The sequence below is a fragment of the Microcebus murinus genome, chromosome X (genome assembly GCF_040939455.1).
Source record: "Microcebus murinus isolate Inina chromosome X, M.murinus_Inina_mat1.0, whole genome shotgun sequence".
Taxonomy (NCBI): Eukaryota; Metazoa; Chordata; class Mammalia; order Primates; family Cheirogaleidae; genus Microcebus; species Microcebus murinus.
In genome coordinates, this window is record NC_134136.1 from 36,169,588 (window position 1) to 36,189,201 (window position 19,614).

General features: G+C 40.0%; 1 protein-coding gene across 3 annotated transcripts in view; it reads left to right on the forward strand.

Annotated features, from left to right (window-relative positions):
- The window catches only part of MID2 (midline 2), a 97,758-nt gene that overhangs the window by 17,278 nt on the left and 60,866 nt on the right, over positions 1 to 19,614 (forward strand). For all 3 annotated transcript variants that reach the window (XM_012750676.3, XM_012750637.2, XM_012750666.2), the window contains exon 3: positions 12,392 to 12,487. In XM_012750676.3, the coding sequence (XP_012606130.1) occupies positions 12,392 to 12,487 (96 nt within the window). The remainder of the gene's footprint in view (positions 1 to 12,391; positions 12,488 to 19,614) is intronic.

Sequence of the window (19,614 nt, forward strand, 5' to 3'; positions counted from 1 at the left end):
GACAGAGTTTTCTGAAATTATAGAATATGTATGTGTAAGTCTAAGTACCTATTTTTAAAAGTCTTCCTACTTCACATTCATATTAACAAATGACAGGTTGAGCAAATTGTTTTATCACCATTGCTTGCCTGCTGTGTTGTATAATTTCTCTTAAGAAGGGAGCTACTTAACAGAGATTCCAGAAAACTAAAACATTTAAATGGATAATAAGGGTACCACCCCAAACTAGGGCCTGAGTATATAAATCAAGCTAGAAGAAAGACCCAGATAGGATAAAAGGAGGGCAAAAAGAGAGTGGAGATTTCCTTCCTGCCATACTGTGAAAAACTCATTGTAAATTATGTAAAAATTACATATGATGTTGGTGAGGGTAGCAGTACTCAGAATCAAGTATTTTTTCTCTTTTGTAATTTGTTGCAAGTAATATTCTTTTTTTTTTTTTTTTGAGACAACGTCTCACTTTGTTGCCCAGGCTAGAGTGAGTGCCACGGCTGTCAGCCTAGCTCACAGCAACCTCAAACTCTTGGGCTCGAGCAATCCTTCTGTCTCAGCCTCCCAAGTAGCTGGGACTACAGGCATGCACCACCATGCCTGGCTAATTTTTTCTATATATATTAGTTGGCCAATTAATTTCTTTCTATTTATAGTAGAGACGGGGTCTTGCTCTTGCTCAAGCTGGTTTCGAACTCCTGACCTTGAGCAATCTGCCTGACTCTCCCAGAATGCTAGGATTACAGGTGTGAGCCACCGCGCCCGGCCTGTTGCAAGTAATATTAATAGTAGTAGTAGTCACAGTGACAATGGTTTGTGCCTCTTTTGGCTATTATTTATATATAATATTTATATATTTGTACAAAATTCAATTTTTATCTTTTGATTTCACTCAAGGTGATACTATAATTCATATCAAGGCTGCAGAGAGGAATAATCTCATTAACTTCACTTCTCATAATATGCTATCCCTTTGACTTGGTCCTGTCGAAGCCCTACACTTTAAAGTTGTATAAACTGAGACTTTGATAGCTTAAGTGCTTTGGTCAAAGTCACAGAACTGGTTTGTAATAGGAAAGCTGGAACTGGAACTTGGCCTCTAGATTGAGTTAACTCTCCTCTCTACTGTAGCCTATTCCACTTTGTTTTGGACTTAAGTTTTCCCCATGAAATGTGATTTGAAACTTTTTGCTCCAGCAACTGCACATTTCATGGGTCACAGATGAACGATTGATGGCATCAAGGAAAGGACATATTGTATAAACTTGCAGTTTCATAATGGCAAAAGATAGGGTGGGGTTGTAGGAAGAGTGGGGGATATGGAGAGGATAGAACAATCTCTGCCAAATATTTGCAGGTGTTGGGACTACAATAAGGCATTGGCCTTGAGAAATGTTCCAAACAGAAAAATCTGTATCCATATGTACTGTTGAGATAACAAAAACACTGCTGGATAGAGTAAGCCTGTATCTACAGAACACCAGCTATTTGAAAACATCCGAAAACATGAAAACACTGGATAATTGATTAGATATTTGGCATCATGCAGCTATAGCCCTCATCTCCAGGGATAGAGGGAACATAAAATTATTTTTACCAAAAAATACTTTAGTCTGTGACTAATCAGTAATTTTTAGAGAAAGAAAGGCTACATTTTGAATAGTTCCCCTTTAATATTTTAGGAAATGTGCAGAAAATTCTGATTATAAATTAAGTGGAAACTATTTTTGCTCATTTTTGGATGGAGAATGGAAACATATGAATCATTCCCAACTGTGTGGTTGGTTATTTTGTCTGGAACATCTTGGACTTTGGGGAGGGAGAGGGAGGTGCTGCTTGTGTGTGTGTGTGTATGGTGTGGAGGGGGGGAGGTCGCTTTGGTTTGGCGCCCAGTGTAAAAGGATATTAATTCTCTACATTAAGCAGAGAGGAAGTCTGACTTTTAGTGTCACATATACTCACTTCTTTGGGTTAATTTTGAATTAGAAAAGCATTTAAGATTCCCTTAATCTGCTTGATTCTTCCCCAAGGAGAAAGGAGAAAGCTGGCTGGCAGAAGCTATAGGGGAGAGACTGTCTGATACTTCCCTGGCCCTGAGAAAAGCACACCAGTCCTGTAGGAGAAGGGGAAGAATGATAGTGTATATATCTATATATATCTGGGGGGTTGCCTTTCTGGCCAGTAGCTGATACAGTGTTTATTTTTACTTTTTGGTTGTGGAGCTTCATTGTTGGCATTTGTAAGTACTTTTTAAGTATTAACCTTCCTGCTTAGGATTAGTGGCTGCTAATATTTATTTGTTCAATAAAGAATAAAACCATTATGTTATAGATAAAAGCTCAGAATAACCAGAAGCTAACCTGCCTTTTTGACATGTACTCAAAATGGATTAGAGGACTTGGGGTACTTAGTATACTTTTATGATCATATTTAGTTGTCTAGTCTACCTATAGGGTTGAGATGTAGGACCCGTGGCCTTTGGAAGGATACCAGTGTTTCAATTCATTCTTCAATTTCAAAGGATACTTGTATTTGTAACAGTTATTCAGAGTATTTATTCTCTCCATTGCTGCTCTCTTTTTACTTGCTAGTCTCAGTATATAACTTATTTCATGGTATATGCTGCATTTCTATAAAACTGCTTCACATTTTAGAATTTTCATGAGTTTCTTCCATTATAAAAGATTGATATTATTGTATTAATGAATGTTGGCTTTATAAAAAGAGGTCAAATTTCAGTGGCTGTCTATTGCTGACAGACTTCAACTTGATATTCTAAGTCTTGTACAGCTCAGTTCCTATGCTGCCCATTAATTTTTTTCCTCTACTCCTCTCAAACATGCTACCTTCATCTACTGCGGTGAGCCTCCTTCCTAACTATCTGCTGAACATACCATTCTCTTTTCTGACTCTTCATGTTACTAATGCTCTGCTCGTGGCTTGCTTAGGAATCCTACCTATTCTTTAGTGCTCCATGCAAACCCCACAAGGCCACTCTAACACACCACAGCTACACCACAAACTCCTTGAGACCAGACACAATGTCTGTTATTTCTCCAGTATTCTTCTCCTTAGCATCTAGCACACATAGTATTTGCTCAACAAATCCAAATGAATTCAGTCATAATGGATTTTCAGGAAGTATACCAGTGTTTTTAGCTTCCTTTGGTTTTTATCTTAGAAGATGTATATCTGGTTTGCCATTATGAATTCTTTAAAAGTCTGGAAAAAAATCTCCTGTGAACTAATGAAAATATTCCAAACCAGAGTGTTAGCAAAAGTATGGCACGTCCAGCATGTCCTTAATTAAAGTGTCTATTCATTTTGATTGCTGGATTTTCCAACTGCCTAACCCTATGGTGACATCTGTATAAATCAGATGTGATTATTATAATTCTCTTTGAGAGTGATGTCTTCACATTTCCATGCCCACAGCCTGCCAAAAATATAGCTGATGAAAACCAGGGGGAATAGAGGAATTTCCTGAAAGGAATAAACAAGCACATTTTCTTTTTCTCATTACATTTCCACAAATTCATTTCTACAAATAATTCTTAAGTGCAGTTACATTTACCTATCAGGGATCTTGTAGTTATAAAATATTACCTGGCACTGGAATAAGCTTTTTGTCATGGGAAAGTAAAACACACACACACACACACACACACACACACACACACGAAGAGACACTGAGACAGAGAGCTAAAGATTGCCAGACAAAGAGAAGGGAGATATGAAACTTGGAGAATGTTCAAAGGAAAGCCACAATGAGAGTTAAAAGGTTGGAAAATATGATAGTCTAGAATCTTATCACAGTTGATTACTTGTCCTCCTTCCTACTCTGTCACTCTGTCATCCACCCATCCCTTCTCACTCAGCCACCACCTTCTCTCGTCATTTGTCTACTCACCCACTTGACACCCACTTCTGTCTGCCGAGACAGACCCTCTCAACTTATGTACCAATGAGCATTGGACTTTTTCTGAATTTGTATAAATATAAGAGAAAGGGAGAGTAATATCTTTTTGAAAGACTGGATTGAGAGAGGGCATTGTTTTTTGTTTTTTGTTTTTTTGAGACAGAGTCTCACTCTGTTGCCTGGGCTAGAGTGCGGTGGCATCAGCCTAGCTCACAGCAACTTCAAACTCCTGGGCTCAATCAATCCTACTGCCTCAGCCTTCCGAGTAGCTAGGACTACAGGCATGCACCACCATGCCCCGCTAATGTTTTCTATATATTTTTAGTTAGCCAATTAATTTCTTTCTATTTTTAATAGAGACAGGGTCCTGCTCTTGCTCAGGCTGGTTTCAAACTCCTGACCTTGAGGGATCCTCCCACCTTGGCCTCCCAGAGTACTAGGATTACAGGCGTGAGCCACTGCACCCCTCCAAGAGAGAGCATCTTTAAATACATAATGTGTGCATCACTATATACGAGTGTGGGTATTCCTGCATGAATGAGTGGCTGAGAATGACTCTGTGTCTGTGTATCAAAGTGCATCTATAAATGTGTGTCACTGTACATGAAGATGAGAGAGTGTTTGTGTGAATTTTCTGATAAGTTGGGTAGGAGGGGGCCATGACTATGAAGCAAACTTTTGGTAGCCACCCTAAGGAGAGTTAGAGCCTCAGCAGAACCTTTCCTCAGGCTAGGGATCATTCTAATAAATGAACCAGATCACATATAAGATTTTCACGATAAGAAAAATCTTCAGTGGAGACCAGGGTGGGTTACCAGAGATGAGAGAACAGAAAAAGTTGTTTCTCACTGTCACTCAGGTATGAAATCACAGTGGCTAAATATAGTAACAGTAAAGAAAGCATTTGCGTCCAGATTTGTGTGCCCTAAGGTGTGGTGGTGGACATGTGTGTTTTAGGGTGGGTACAGTATCTGTCCATGGGGTTTCTCAGCTAAACCAGCCTTCAATTCATGATCATAAAATAATTTTTGCTTGTAGTTCTGGCTTCTCTGTGGTCTCTTAACTGTCTGAGACTTACTCATTACACATAATATGTATAAATCTGTACATGTTTCATGTGTGTGTGGGTAAAAATGCATTTTAATCCATCTCTACTCAAATTGTCCTGAGACTCATTTGAACCCCTGTTCTTTTCCCTCCAAGATTTATACTGATTTCTCTGGCTCTGAATTCATTTAGTATTAATGGGGCCCTGTGTTGGAAGATGTTTTCTGTTGTTTCTTTGATTTAAGAGCAAGTTTAGCAAGTAGATACTCCTATTATCTGTATGAATATCTTTCTATTTTTCTTTTGTCCCGAGTCTTCTCATCAACATTTGAAAGGAGCTAACAATCATTAGTTTGAGAACAATTTATAAAATGTTAACTCAGAGATTATTCTTGGGTGGATGAAATCCTTTCTGTTATTGTTGGGCAAAGTAACAACAGAAATATAATATAGGTGAGGAAAGATTAAGGAAACAAGAATTATTGAACCCAAAGAAATGAAGAAAAGAAAAATAAGATAATGGCTTTCAAGTTCATGAAAGGTTGATATAATGAGGTAATGCTTTGTTCTTTGTCTTCCCTGAAGATAGAACAGACAATAACTTAAACCATAGCATCAGAGATTTAGGCTAGGGATTCATTCATTCATTAATTTAACAGACAATTAATGAACACTCACTATGTTTATTGAACACTTTGGACATTGTGGTAGGAGCTGGGGACACAGGAAATAAGACACAGTCCTTGCCCTTAAGGGGCTTTAAGCTTAGTAGGGGAAATAGACAAGTAAATGGAAAATTCCAATTCAGTATGATAAGTGCCACAACAGGGGTTTGCACAGGATGCTCTGAAGCACAGAGGAGAGGTCAGGGAAAGGATGGCATTGAGCTCACAAACAGAGAATCATGAATGAATTTGAGTTTGTTGTTGTTGTTTGAGGTAGAGTCTCGCTATGTTGCCCAGGCTGGTTTTGAACTCCTGGGCTCAAGTGATTCTCCTGCCTCAGCCTCCCAAATAGCTGGGACTATAGAGATGAACCACCACGCCTGGCTCTATGAATGAATTTGTTGGAGAAGAAGGGTCAAACTGGAGAGAGTCTATGAAGAAAGAATTTATAGGACTTGGTGAATGACTATAGTGGTTATAGACAATAGAAAGAAAGTATTAAAAAAGAATTTCTGAGTCAGAGATGTCTTGAAGAATGGTGGTACTGAGGACAAATATGGGGGCATTAAGAAGGGGTGGCAGTTTTGGTGGGATGCTTTGACTTTAGATTTGAGTTTTATGTGATTTTGGGTCATTCAACATTCACTCATTCAAACACCTATTAGGTGCCAGGCACCAGGTTAGGTATTGGGGTTACCATGATTAAGACACCACAGTCCCAGCCCTGGTGGAGCTCCCAGTTTGGTGTAGGGAGACAGGCAATTAAGGACAAAGTTACAAGACAGTGTGGTGAGTGCTGTGACAGTGGAAGCGCAGCAGGTTGTGAGAGAGCACAGGAGGGACATCAAAAGAGAATTTGAGTGGGGTTTTGAACCCTCTGTCATGGTTGGGGTCAGGGAAGGAGAGTGATCTAGTCAAGAGAAAAGAGCTTTGTTCAAACATCTGGAGGAGAGAAAAGATGGGGTACTCTCAGAACTGTAAGGGCAGGTGTCCTAGAAGGAGATAATTCAGGCTTTTCCAGTGGCTGAAAGATTGGGGCTAGAGAAATAGATGTGGGTATCTTCAGCATGGAGGTAGAGCCGAGCGAGGGTCAAGGATTGAGACTTGCAGCACACTTATGGTTTAGAAACTAGACATGAAGGCATAGCAGATGAAAGAGAAAGAGGAAGATGTGTAGGAGAGGCAGTAACCGAAGAGGAATAGTACAAGTGGAATACAATCCTGAAGCTTCCAGGAAAGTAGAGTTGGCTTTGGCTCACTATTCTGAGTTATCAAAATAAACACTGGATTTAGATTTTTAGTGCAGGTTTTCTTTTGGAAGGTCCAAATAATAATTTACCCATTTGAGCTAGAGATTTAATCACGCTATGCACCTGAAGAGAGGGGAAAAAAAAGAATGAGGGATGGTTTGGGTAGCATTCCTGAGAGTAGGGGAGGTGTGGGTGCTTGCAGAACCATTTGAAAAGAGGGATGGAAACTGTTTAACCTGGCTTGAGGGTCTGATTATTCTTTAACAAACCTCAGGTAGAGCAGACCTGCATGATATACATCCAGTATGTCACCTGCATTTCATTCTGGGACGTAGCCTGTGTCTATACAACAGCAAATAAATGTTTGCGGAAAGAATAAATTCTGGCATAAGGGTGTGGGCTTCAGTTTGTGTACCAGATGGCGTGTTCTGTTGTTGAAAGGCCATATGTAATTGATACATAAAGTGACAGACTGAAGCAAAAGCAAAGTAAGTATTTTAAGACAAGCAGTTAAAAAAAGAAAGCAGACTGCGACCCCCAAAGCATGTGAAGATTCTGCCTTCTGGCTTTTGAAAGAGCTGGGAACTTGGGTGTGTAGACAGGGTGTCAAAAAAGAGCATGCCAAAGAATAGTAATGGGGTCACTGGCTCAGATTATTTTTAAAGACAAAGCTGTCTTCTGTCAATTAAGAAATACTCAGGTTTGGGGTGGATTGGCTTTTCTGCCCTTCTTCTTATCCTCCATTCCTCCGCCCACCACCCTAAGGTTCAGTTCCCACATTGAAACAGTCAAGATCTTGTCTAGGTTTAGATAATGTTCCCCTTGTACCTTTTAGAAAGCAAAAGAGAATACAGACATTCAATGGCAATTCTACATGTTTCAATAGAACTAACAAAAATTGTACCCCTTTTTAGGCCTTAGTATTTACTGTGTCTGATTGGTATATGTTGGTGTGCTCATATATGTGTGAATACATGTGTCTTCTTGGAGCATGACAAATGGAGATCATGGTCCAGTTTACCCCATAGAGGTAATCTGTCTCACTTTAATGAAGGGCTGGTGTTTTGTTGTATGGCTAGGTTTCTTGAGGGAGCCAATGAAAAAGCTATCTGAAACAGTCTGTGTCTAGAGAAGTAGAAAAAAGCCCAGCGATTATTTGAGAGAGTTAGAGAAGCCATTTCTTTTAATGGGATGCTGTTTGGAAGGAGAATAGCCTGTGTCCAGTTTTCTTGGATAGCAAAACATTTTCCTCTTTGGGAAGGGAAAAACAGAACACAAAGAGGCCAAGTCTATACAATACAAATGAAGTGGAACTTGGGTAAAAATGGAATTGGTGTAGACTGCCAATTTAGCTAACTCAGGCCTTTTAAAATCTGTCATGCACGCCAGCCAAATCTTCCTCTCACTTTGTGCCGTTTAGACACATGTACAGTTTTGTGAGAGCTAGCATGATGTAGTCATCTGGAGGCGAGGAGGGTCTCACAGTTTCGTAAACTAAAATGGCTTCTCTAACGTGAGGGAAGCACAGAAGGACCCAGAGGTAACCTCCTGCAGCAGGAAATGGGAGCTTCATCCTGCTCCCCCTGCCAACCTCCTGCCTCAGAGCAGATATCTCCATTCCAATCTCCCCTGCCACTTTGGCTGTCTTGCTGTCACAGTTCAACTGTTCTGAGAAAGTTGCACTGGCTGGGCTTAGACAGACGGAACCTGGCCGAGGCATTAACTAGATTGCACAAGAGAAAAGCAAAACAAACCAATTTTTCAAAACTGAACAACAACAAAGAGACATGTTTACTTTTATATAAAGAGATTTTATGTATACACAACCGCACACATGTATCCTCTTTCTTTACTCAGCCAGAGTATAGACAAGATAATGACTCGGCCAAATCAATTCAAATCATTCAAACCTAGAGTGGCCCAGAATTTTTAGTTCGAAATGGTTCGTCAGTACTAAGCATGATAAGGAAGGTTGACTTCCTTAGACTGCCTAATTGCTTCAATTCTCTGCTTCCCTTTGCATATGTTCATTATTGAGAATCAATTCCAATTTGAGAGGAGGCTTTAATTCCTTGTAAATGAATAGGAAGTGAGTAAGTAAATGTTCGGTGTTTTCCTCAAATTATGTCTCTCAATGTAAGAAAACAGTGGCAAAAAGCCATCAACAGATGGTGTTTTCATTAGCCAAAGATTTATTTTTCAAAGCATTTTCATATTAATGAAGTAAAGTTGAAATTAGAGTCATCTTGTCAGTTCGAGTTCTGCATTGTTAAAATGTTCTACCGTTCTGCAAATTGCTAAGCGGCCAGAGCAAACTAACCATTTGCCATGATTTTGTGATGGTAACCCAACCAGACCCAAAATGATGTGTTCAGCCCTAATCTTTGTTTTCAGTGGCTTTATAGAAGACATGAGTCTCAGTTCTGGGCCATAAAATGAGGAACACACAGCAGGGATTTTAGTCCTGCTCTGCATAGTGAATTATTTGAGATATTGGTTCATGACCAGTGTTGCAACAGGTCCCATGTACTTGTTAAAAACTCCCCCCCCCCCGTGGAATCCTATGTTTGAATAGAAATGCATTATAGTTGGAAATACAGATTTCTAATATTATTACCTGCTCTGGGTTCATCAATCTACATTATATTTACCTAATATATCAATATAGTCATTTGTAATACATGAAATTTCCATTGATCTAGGAATTTGGATCACTCTATTAGAGGAAATCATCAGCTGATTGGGTCAATTACCAATTTCCATTCTCTAACTTAAGCTAGACTCTTTTATCAAACTACAACTCTATCATACTCACCTTGTGGCCAAACTTTTGAAGAGGAGTCTAGACTTGTAGCCTCTACTTTGTCACTACCAATGTGCTCTGTAACCCTGTATGATTTGGCATTTGCTTCCAAAATCCTACTGAAACTCATTTTTCAAAGGTCATCTGTGACCTCTAATTACCACATCCAGCTGCCTTTTATCAATCCTCATATTTCTTGCACTCTCTGCATATTTGACAGTGACAATTTTTTTCTTGAAACACGTTTCTTTCAATTATCCTCTTAGTTTGGCCCAGACTTGCATTACCAACTGCCTCAAATATTGCAGCCTTCTCCTAACCAGTGTTCCTGCCCTCTGGGGTTTCCTGTTTCTGTCTGTCTCGCATATTGCTGGGAGGTTAATCTCATAAATGCAGCCCTGATTATGCCATTACCTTGCTCAACAGCCTTTGGTAAGCCCCCAGTGCTAAAAAAACAAAAAGTACAAACCCCTCACGTAGGCATTGAAGAGCTTCATAACAGGGCCTCAATCTTCATTTCCAGCCTTGTCCCCTGCTACTCTGTTTGTACCCTCTGTTCCAGCCAAACTAAACTACTGTTCCTTGAACATGCCATATACTTCATTCCTTTTTAATTATGCTCATTCTGTTCCTTGTGCCTGGAACACCCTGCCCCACTCCATCTCTGACTATTAATTTCTATTTATCCTTCAAGACTCATCTTAATTTTTCCTCCTCTTTATTTGTGAAGTCACTGCACCTTGAAGACAATAAGTGCTCAATACATTTTTGTATTAAATCTCTGAACAGCATGCCATATCTTTTTTTCTCATTTCCCCTTACATCAATCTAGTTTAGAGATCATGCCCAAGTCATTGGTTGCCGCCCTTTTTTCTTCTTTCTTCCCCTTATCCTTGCTAAGAAGGCCAAAAATTGAGATAGTAGTGGGATTAAAGGTCAGGGGAGAAATTGTGCTCCCAAGCCCCCCCCCAAATGGAATAAATGGTGAAAAATGTCTTCCATAGAAGCAAACCAAAGAAATCAAGAGAGATCTGGCAAGAAGGGAGGCAAGGATTAAGCTTGTCCTCATAATCTAGTTTAAGAACAAGTCAAATCAGGCTACCAAGCCTAGAAACACATCTGTCTATCTATGTGAGTATATCCTCTGGGATATATTCATGGGAATAGTGCCAAGGATATTAAGGAGCCACAGCTACTTAGTAGCCAGGACAGGAGCCAAATGCACAAGTCCCCTCTCTTCCTCCATGTCCACTCTCTCCCTCTTGTCCCCCACATCCACTTTTTCAAAAGCATGAACTTTGAACTACAAACCATAGGAACCATGGAGACAGCAATTAAACAATGAACACAACTAGGGGAAGGAATGCTAGCAGAATATGGGCCAAGACGTGGGGGTATTACATTTGGAATAGACTTTATGGGATATTAGGATGGTGGGTGAGAGAGGAGTAAAAATTGGGGCAGGTCCTGGAGGAGAAACAGCTACCAGAACTGAAGATTTGGGAATGGGGAGGAATATAAAAAAGCCTATAATCAATCTAGAATGAAATAACATTCTATTGTTCACATAAGGAATGGGAGAGAGTAGCTTGCTCAATTCAAAATATGCTAGAGTTCCAAGTAGTGTTGTAATCACATCATATTCAGCAGATCTGCAAAGTGCTCCTAATAGGTACCTAAAAGAATCTATGTACCAGTAAGCAGTGGTAAGCAATGCTGTCAGGCTTTGTGTTTTGAAGCCTGGCATCTCTGTGGGCGATGCCTCGGTACCGAACAGAGAAAGCTGTGAGAGACAATGCTAGATTTTGATGAATTCCACACTCAAAATACTACCTCTTTTTTTTCCCCTGAAGGAGCCATAAATATAAAATGTTATAAACAAAAAGACAAAACAAAAAGTTCTAGACACTGGAGCAAAACTGTGATTGAGGGCTAGAGACCTGGGTTCCAGTCCTAACTTTGCCACATACTAATTATATGACTGTGCAAAACACATTAACCCCACTCTGAAGTTCGGTTCTCTCATCAGTAAAATATTGGCATCTCTTACTTTGTGAGGTTGTTATGATTTTTAAATGGTATTTATGAAATTGCCTGGTGTAGTATCTGGCGATCTTTCAATAGTGACAGACAGTCCCTGACTTACAATGGTTCAATTTAACAGTTTTTCGACTTTATTGTGGTGCAAATGTGGTAGGCATTCAGTACGCTTCTTGACTTATGATGGGGTTACATTCTTGAATTATGATGGGGTTATACCCATTGTAAGTTAAATATCTTAAGTTGAAGATGCACTTTCAGGTTTATGAATTTGTAACTGCATTGTAAGTCAAGGGGCATCTGTATAGTTTTCTTAGTCTACTCATCTGTAAAAGAGATAAAAATAGCTGGATTACTATAAGGGAAAAATGAGATATTGCCTGTGAAATACTTAGGAAAGTTAAAAATGTTATAGTAAGCAGAAGATTGCTTTAATGCCAATAAATTCCTACATCCACAAAGTCATGAATGTCATCTTTTTCCTTATGATGAGCAAATGTACAGTATTATTAATCAGCACCTAGAATAGTGCTTGGCCCAAAGCCAGGTGCACAATGAATCTTGGAAATATTTGTCTACTGACTGACTCATGTTCACATGACACTGGTTCTCGAGCTCATTGTTCTTTTTTCTCTTCTTCCCTCTTTCCCTCTGGCTTCATACTCTACGATGACAGCAAACCCTGGAGATGAACCTCACCAACCTGGTTAAGCGCAACAGTGAACTAGAAAATCAAATGGCCAAACTAATACAGATCTGCCAGCAGGTTGAGGTATGTAACAGAAACATTTGTGATTCTTTCAGAGGACCTGGATTGGGTGATCGTTTGGGAAACTTCAGTTTTGTCAAAGTGTAGCTCAGTCATTTGGAGTGAAGGACTGAACGGTAGTCCTAGGAAGTCTCATTCCTTTAAGATACTTGTTCCAAAAAAAGTGACAGATATCTATGGTTAAGAAAAAATAGGTTGTGGTGATGGATTGGGGGAACAACAGTCCAATGGACAATTCCTTCCCCTTTCCAAAGAGTAGGCAGTGTGAGAATCAGACGTGAAGTACGTTTCTTCCTTCACCAAACTGGACATTATCAGTTCTTAAAGAGATTACCGGGGTGTCACAGTGAATTCTGGGTCCTTGGTGGGTAGAGTGAATTTCATTCAGTACAATATTGTTTCTGTAACAATATTATCAGGACTGCTTCTCCTCTTCCTAGCCTCTCCTCCTTTCCTCTCCTGCCCCTGGTCCTAGCTATACCACGCACCCTACCTGGTCCTCACTCATCACCTCTCCACTTATTCTTGTCATCAACAAATGATATCTGTCTTAAAGTCGCCTGTGAATTATAAGATGTTGTATGAGTGTGAGATTTTAAAAAATCGTTACCTACATCAAATCTTAGGGCAGAGCTTATAAGAGGAGTTGACCTCTTCTTCTTTTTTTTTTTTTGAGACAGAGTCTTGCTTTGTTGCCCAGGCTAGAGTGAGTGCCATGGTGGCGTCAGCCTAGCTCACAGCAACCTCAAACTACTGGGCTCAAGCAATCCTGCTGCCTCAGCCTCCCAAGTAGCTGAGACTACAGGCATGCGCCACCATGCCCGGCTAATTTTTTCTATATATTTTTAGTTGGCCAATTAATTTCTTTCTATTTGTAGTAGAGACGGGGTCTCACTCTTGCTCAGGTTTGTTTTGAACTCCTGGGCTCAAGTGATCCTTCTGCCTCAGCCTTCTGAGTAGCTGGGACGATAGGCATGTGCTACCATGCCCGGCTAATTGTTTCTATATATATTAGTTGGCCAATTAATTTATTTCTATTTACAGTAGAGACAGGGTCTCACTCTTGCTCAGGTTGGTTTCAAACTCCTGAGCTCAAATGATCCGCCCACCTCCGCCTCCCAGAGAGCTAGGATTACAGGCGTGAGCCACCACGCCCTGCCAATCTCTTCTTCAGTGGACATAATAAAAGAAAGATGTTATTTCTCTTTCTTTCTCAAGAGCATGAAACTTCAGTTGCAGCATTTGTTTTTGTGTTGATTTTTTTGAAGACCTGATGGCAGGGCTTTGAGTGTAAACAAGATTGGGTAAAATATTATAGGATTACTGATGGGTAGTGCTTGGATAAAAATGCTTCAATTATATTTAGAGCCTGGTAGTCTAGTTCTAATCTTACTTGTGTGATAGATAAATGTAACAGTTCAAAGTTCATATTGTTTTAAATGATAAAATAATTTTATGAAGATCTCACATCTTAATCCTATCTGAAGATTCCTTTTTGAGAGACAGTGGAGGCCGGGCATGGTAGCTGATGCCTATAATCCTAGCACTCTGGGAAGCCGAGGCAGGAGGATCACTCGAGGTCAGGAGTTCGAGACCAGCCTGAGCAAGAGCAAGACCCTGTCTCTGCTAAAAAAAAAAAAAAATAGAAAGAAATTACCTGGACAACTAAAAATGTGTAGGAGAAAAAATTAGCTGAGCATGGTGGTGCATGCCTGTAGTCCTGGCTACTTTGAGAGGCTGAGGCAGGAGGATTGCTTGAGCCCAGGAGTTTGAGGTTGCTGTGAGCTAGGCTGATGCCACGGCACTGTAGCCTGGACAACAGAGTGAGACTCTGTCTTAACATTTGTACCCCCATAATGTGCTCAAATAAAAAAGAAAGAATTTTCTGAAACTTAAAAAAAAAAACAGTGGAGAATGAATGTTCTTGTAAGGCAAAAAATCCTCTTATATGAGTAACCCCCTACTCGCTAATCATTTGGATTTCTCAAAATATTGAGATTCTTCAAGTAGATTATTTATATGATGAGGGCACCATAGATATGTCATCCCTGCTGGGCACTCCATTTGTGTAAGAGAGTGGTGCTATATGTAGGGCGTATACGATACTGGTTAAACTCAGGTGTGAGATTGTATTAATAGAATGAGATGGGGGATTTGGGCAGAAGCATAAGGAATGAAAAGAAAGAACACTGGAATGTCAGTTGGAAAACTGTAATCTAGACTTGGCTCTTCCATTAACTGGTAGTGTAAACGTGAGTAAGTTATTTAGCCTTTTAGCTTCAGTGTCCTTACCTATAAAATGGGGAGTCGAACTGACCATATGACCTTCAACTTCTTTCTAGATTTCATAGGTCAGGTGAATGGTTCTGTGAATGGTTACTTTCTTTATTCCATTCATTTTCTCTACCATCTCATCCTTTCCAAGAGGGAGAGAAACAACATAGGAAATACTTCAGAGTGGTTTTTAGCTAATCAGAATTCCTCTATGTTCTATTCTGATTATCAAAGCTTCTGATTATGCTGTTAGATTACAGTGTAAGAAATCCACACCACTGAAGGGACAAGGGAGTATTTGTAAGCAGGAGACAAGATAAGGGATCCCTTGGTTTAGAATTTGCATGACCAAAGGTGAAGTTACAGCTAATAGTGAATAAAATGTGGTCAGGAATTATAATCACCTTCTTCATTCTCATCAAAATGATTATTAAGTACAAAGTGGCAAGATGTAGTCAAAATAGCAAAGTAAGCAGTTTATTTTCATCGCTCATTCACTGTAGGACATCTCAAATGTCTCATTTCCCCAGTCCTGAGGAGCTAATCACCCTGACCAGCCTCATCCAAACATAGCCCCTGTTCCAGCCTTTCCCAGCCCATCCTGCCAATCAAGCCTTTATATTCAAGGCCCTACTCTTTACATGTGGCAAGGAGCTAGTCTCATAAAATGATCCATCATTGTGTTAGTAAGGGAGGACTCACTCTGGCCTTTTAAGAAACAGGCGATGTTTTTACAGTGGCTTTTTGAAGCTTAGTGTTCCTGCCTGAGTCTTAAGGAGGTGACACTAGTGCTGCCACATGTAAGTAAAGTTAGGAGGGAAGAGTAGCCCCATGACGAATCTGCAAAGTAGATATTTAAGAAGCACCCTCCGGGGTGCATGTAGGCCACTGTCTGGTCTAGTTACACAAAAGGTCAACTTTAAATGATACCTCTTTATGCCTGGCATCGTACCAGGTGCAAAGAAAACAGCATAGACAAAATATCTACCCCCAAATTCACCCTGATGTAGATATACATGTACAGAAATACAGACAATGGAATAAAAACATTAACTGAGAACTGGGAAAGAATAATGAGATACTGTTGAGTGTGAGAGTGTATTTTGGGATTTAATTCTACAGTCTATTTAGGATTCCGTCTTTGACAGGAACCCTACAGGATGGTTTATGGAAGACCATGGCTGTCCTCTATGACATCATCCGTTCTGAAAGGTTAGGGATGTGCCCTCAACTTCCTCTTAATAACAGGGTGAATCCAGGCTACTTATTATACTCATTCAACACAGAGCCTATGTGTCCAAAAGCCTTCAGGTCAAGCCTCAGGATTAGAAATGTAGTTAATAAAAGGACTTGAGACTTCATAAATGCTTATGAATACTTTATAAAATGAATAAATAGTAGGATACTGTCAGTCATGAGAACCAGACACTGAAGGGTGATTTGGAATTTTTCCATTTTATCTAACCCAGATTTGTGTATAGGGCATGACTATGTTCATAGTGTAAACCAGGCATTGGGCGGGGGTGGAGGAAGCCAGCTAAGGCACTTCTGAGAAAACTGGAATAGGCTATTTTCCTGCCAAACCTGTTCCCCTTCCTTATTGTCTGCAAATGTTTTTGTCACAGATTGACTTTTCATAAAGGGGTCATAAATACTGCCTCCCTATCCTGGTCCTTTCTCCCTGTTCTCTATTCTCCTCAGAAAGTAAACAAAGCTGCAGTCTTCCTATTATTACAGAAACAGAGATTAAGATCACCACAGATTTGGTAGCTGAATTCTATGGTGTAATGTAACTTGTTAATAGTAATTGTAGTTGCTGCCCAGGTTTCAGAATTCAGTAGATAGGCAGGTGGAAAATATTTTCTGTCAAGACTGGAGTGCATAAGAAGGAGGTAGAGGCAGCCCCAAGACTCCCTTTAATCTGGTTAAGGAAGGGCATGCTTTGACCTTGCTACTCTGGCCACTTGATTTCTATATATAGTTGTCCTTTGTCCAGACTCATCAGGCATCCTTTGTTTACATTTCCGAAGGAAACTTCTGTATAATGCATAGCCAAGGGAAAATGTATACCAACAGATGGATACTTCCTCTTGGCTTCCAGGACTTCATGGTTTTGTGACTAGTAAACATTCCTGAAAAATAGTGAGGGGAAAAATAAGTAAATACTTAGTAATCAGTCGGTCAGTGGTATTTATTGAGCATACACTCTGTACTCAGTGTGGTGGGCAATTTGGGGGCTACAAAAGAAATATACATGGTTGATGATCTCCAGGAACTTCTAGTCTAGCTAGGGAAAACAAAGTATCTAGTGAGAAAGAGTATTTATAAAGCAGCATGCAGTACAGGGAGTACAAATAAGTGTAGAGTGGCCCTTCCAATTTTACTTATTTAGTCTTGTTCTTAGCTTCTAAGGGCACTGAGCATAGTAAAGCACTTTCCTGGATATTTTGTGTGGTACCTTCTTTTGCTCCTCTCCAGAACTGCTGCACTGCTGCAATACAATAAGTTAATCCATCCCAGAAGCTGCATGGGCAGTTTGATTTCCTTCTGGCACTTCTCAAGCCTTTTAAAGAGCTGGATAGTATTGCTCTTTAGCCTTAGGAGAAAGAAAAAAGAAAGGAGATCACGTGGGAAAGATGGGGAGGCTTCCCTTAGTTTGGGGAATTTCAGCTTTCTGTCTTGCCAATGGGTCTTAGCTTTTATCACTTTTGGAAATCTTTCTCTTTAGAGTTCAAATATTAGGTGGCTTGGTGATCTCCCTTTTCTGCTCCTGTTGCTCAAAGGAAGGGTTTGGGAAGGGCAAAATTCTTGGAGTCTAAATAATGGATGTCACACTGCTTCTCCAAGCATAAAAAACAGGTCTTTTAGGCCGGGTGTGGTGGCTCATGCCTATAATCCTAGCACTCTGGGAGGCCGGAGACAGGTGGATCGCTCAAGGTCAGGAGTTCGAAACCAGCCTGAGTAAGAGCGGCACTCCATCTCTACTAAAAAATAGAAAGAAATTAATTGGCCAACTAAAAATATATAGAATAAATTAGTGGGGCACGGTGGTGTATGCCTGTAGTCCCAGCTACTTGGGAGGCTGAGGCAGAAGGATTGCTTGAGCCCAGGAGTTTGAGGTTGCTGTGAGCTAGGCTGACGCCACAGCACTCTAGCCTGGGCAACAGAGTGAGAATCTGTCTCAAAAAAACAAAACATGCACTCATTGCATTGTCCAAAAAAAAAACACAAAACAAAACAAAAACAAAACAAAACAAAACAAAACAAAAACAGGTCTTTTAAAATAAATTAATTTTTAAAAATTCACTGCTATGAGCAATTTCAGCAGATGATCTTTAAATATTTTGGGGTGGTTGAGCTATAAGAAGGAATGGGGTCTAAACCATTAAAGCACAAATGTGCTTGTTGGAAAAGCCCTCTACAAATACTGAGGACATAATATGCATAAAATGAAGGACTCATTAGAGAGAAGCGAGTGTAATCAGGGAAAATTTCATGTAGAAAATACATTTTAGCCAAATGTTGAAAGAGGAAAAAAATATTACTTCCTTTTCACAGACAGAGAGCATAGATATTAGTGGAGGTGGAAATCAGCAAATTGTGTGGGCAAAGTGGTATCTTAAGCACTGGGTGTATAAAGATAAATAGGAAATGGCTCCTGCCCTCAAGGAAGGCACAAATTGGTTGAGAACCTGACAGATAAAATGGCAAATAGAATGTGAAATGATAATTATTGTAATGAAGGTCAATGTGAGATGACTAGCTAGCATGGAGGGAGAAACATCGAATTCTGCCCGAGGAACTTTGGAAAGGCTGTAAAGTACAAGTAAAAATCGAGTTATCTTGGAATAAGAATAAAATTTTGCCAACAAAAATGAGATAAGGGAGTGAAAGGCACCACATACAGGGACATAGAAGGGTGATCAGCATAGAGGTGTTCAGGGAACCAGCAGAAGTCTGATTTGGCTAGATGTAAGACATGAAAATCATTGCAAGAGGTGAGTGTGGAGAAGTGGCTCCAGCCCAGATAACAGAGTGCCTTTTATACCATGTATAGGTGTTTGGACTTTATCCTGAGGAGTCTAGGGAGCCATGGAAGGGTTTTAAGCAGGTGAATAACTAGATAAAATCTTCATTTAAGAAGGCTTATGTCTATAATATAGAGGATGGAGCAAGGGTCAAGGGTCAAAAGTAAAGGCAGAGACCCGATTAGACTTTTACAGATACAAGAAGAGATGAAGGCACAACCTGAGATATGAGATAGTAGCAGTAGGATTACGGAGGAAGGGATAAATTCAAAATATTCCTAGGTGGTAGAATCAGTATTACTTGTTGATCAGTTAATGGGTGAAGGGGTGAGAGAAAATAAATGCTAGGATGATCCAGAGATTTCTGGCTTAGGTGACTGAGTGGATGTTGCCTTTAACTAGGTTAAATACAAAAGGAGTTCTTTTTAGACATGTGAGGTTTGTTGTGCTGAAGTCAGAGAGTCTGGTAGGAATTGCCCAGTAGGCAGCCAGCTGGCTGGATCTGGAGGTCAGGAGAGAGGTCTGGGAAAGGTGTAGACTTGGAAGTCATCGGCATGTAAGTAGCACTTAAAGCCTAGGAGAATGTGTAGAATGAGAAGAGAGCCTAGGACAGATCTCCAATCCAATTGTTTGTCACTCAAAATATAACAACCATCTGACCTTCCAAAAATGAGTAGAAAGACTGTGGTGTTTTTGGTGAGATTCCTGGAGGGATGGGGTGCATTTTGGAAATTCAATACCAAAAGTTAATTATTCATTTGTGGAAAAAATAAAAATTTTAGACATTACCATCATAAGGGCTACAATAATAGGTAACACTGAGAATTT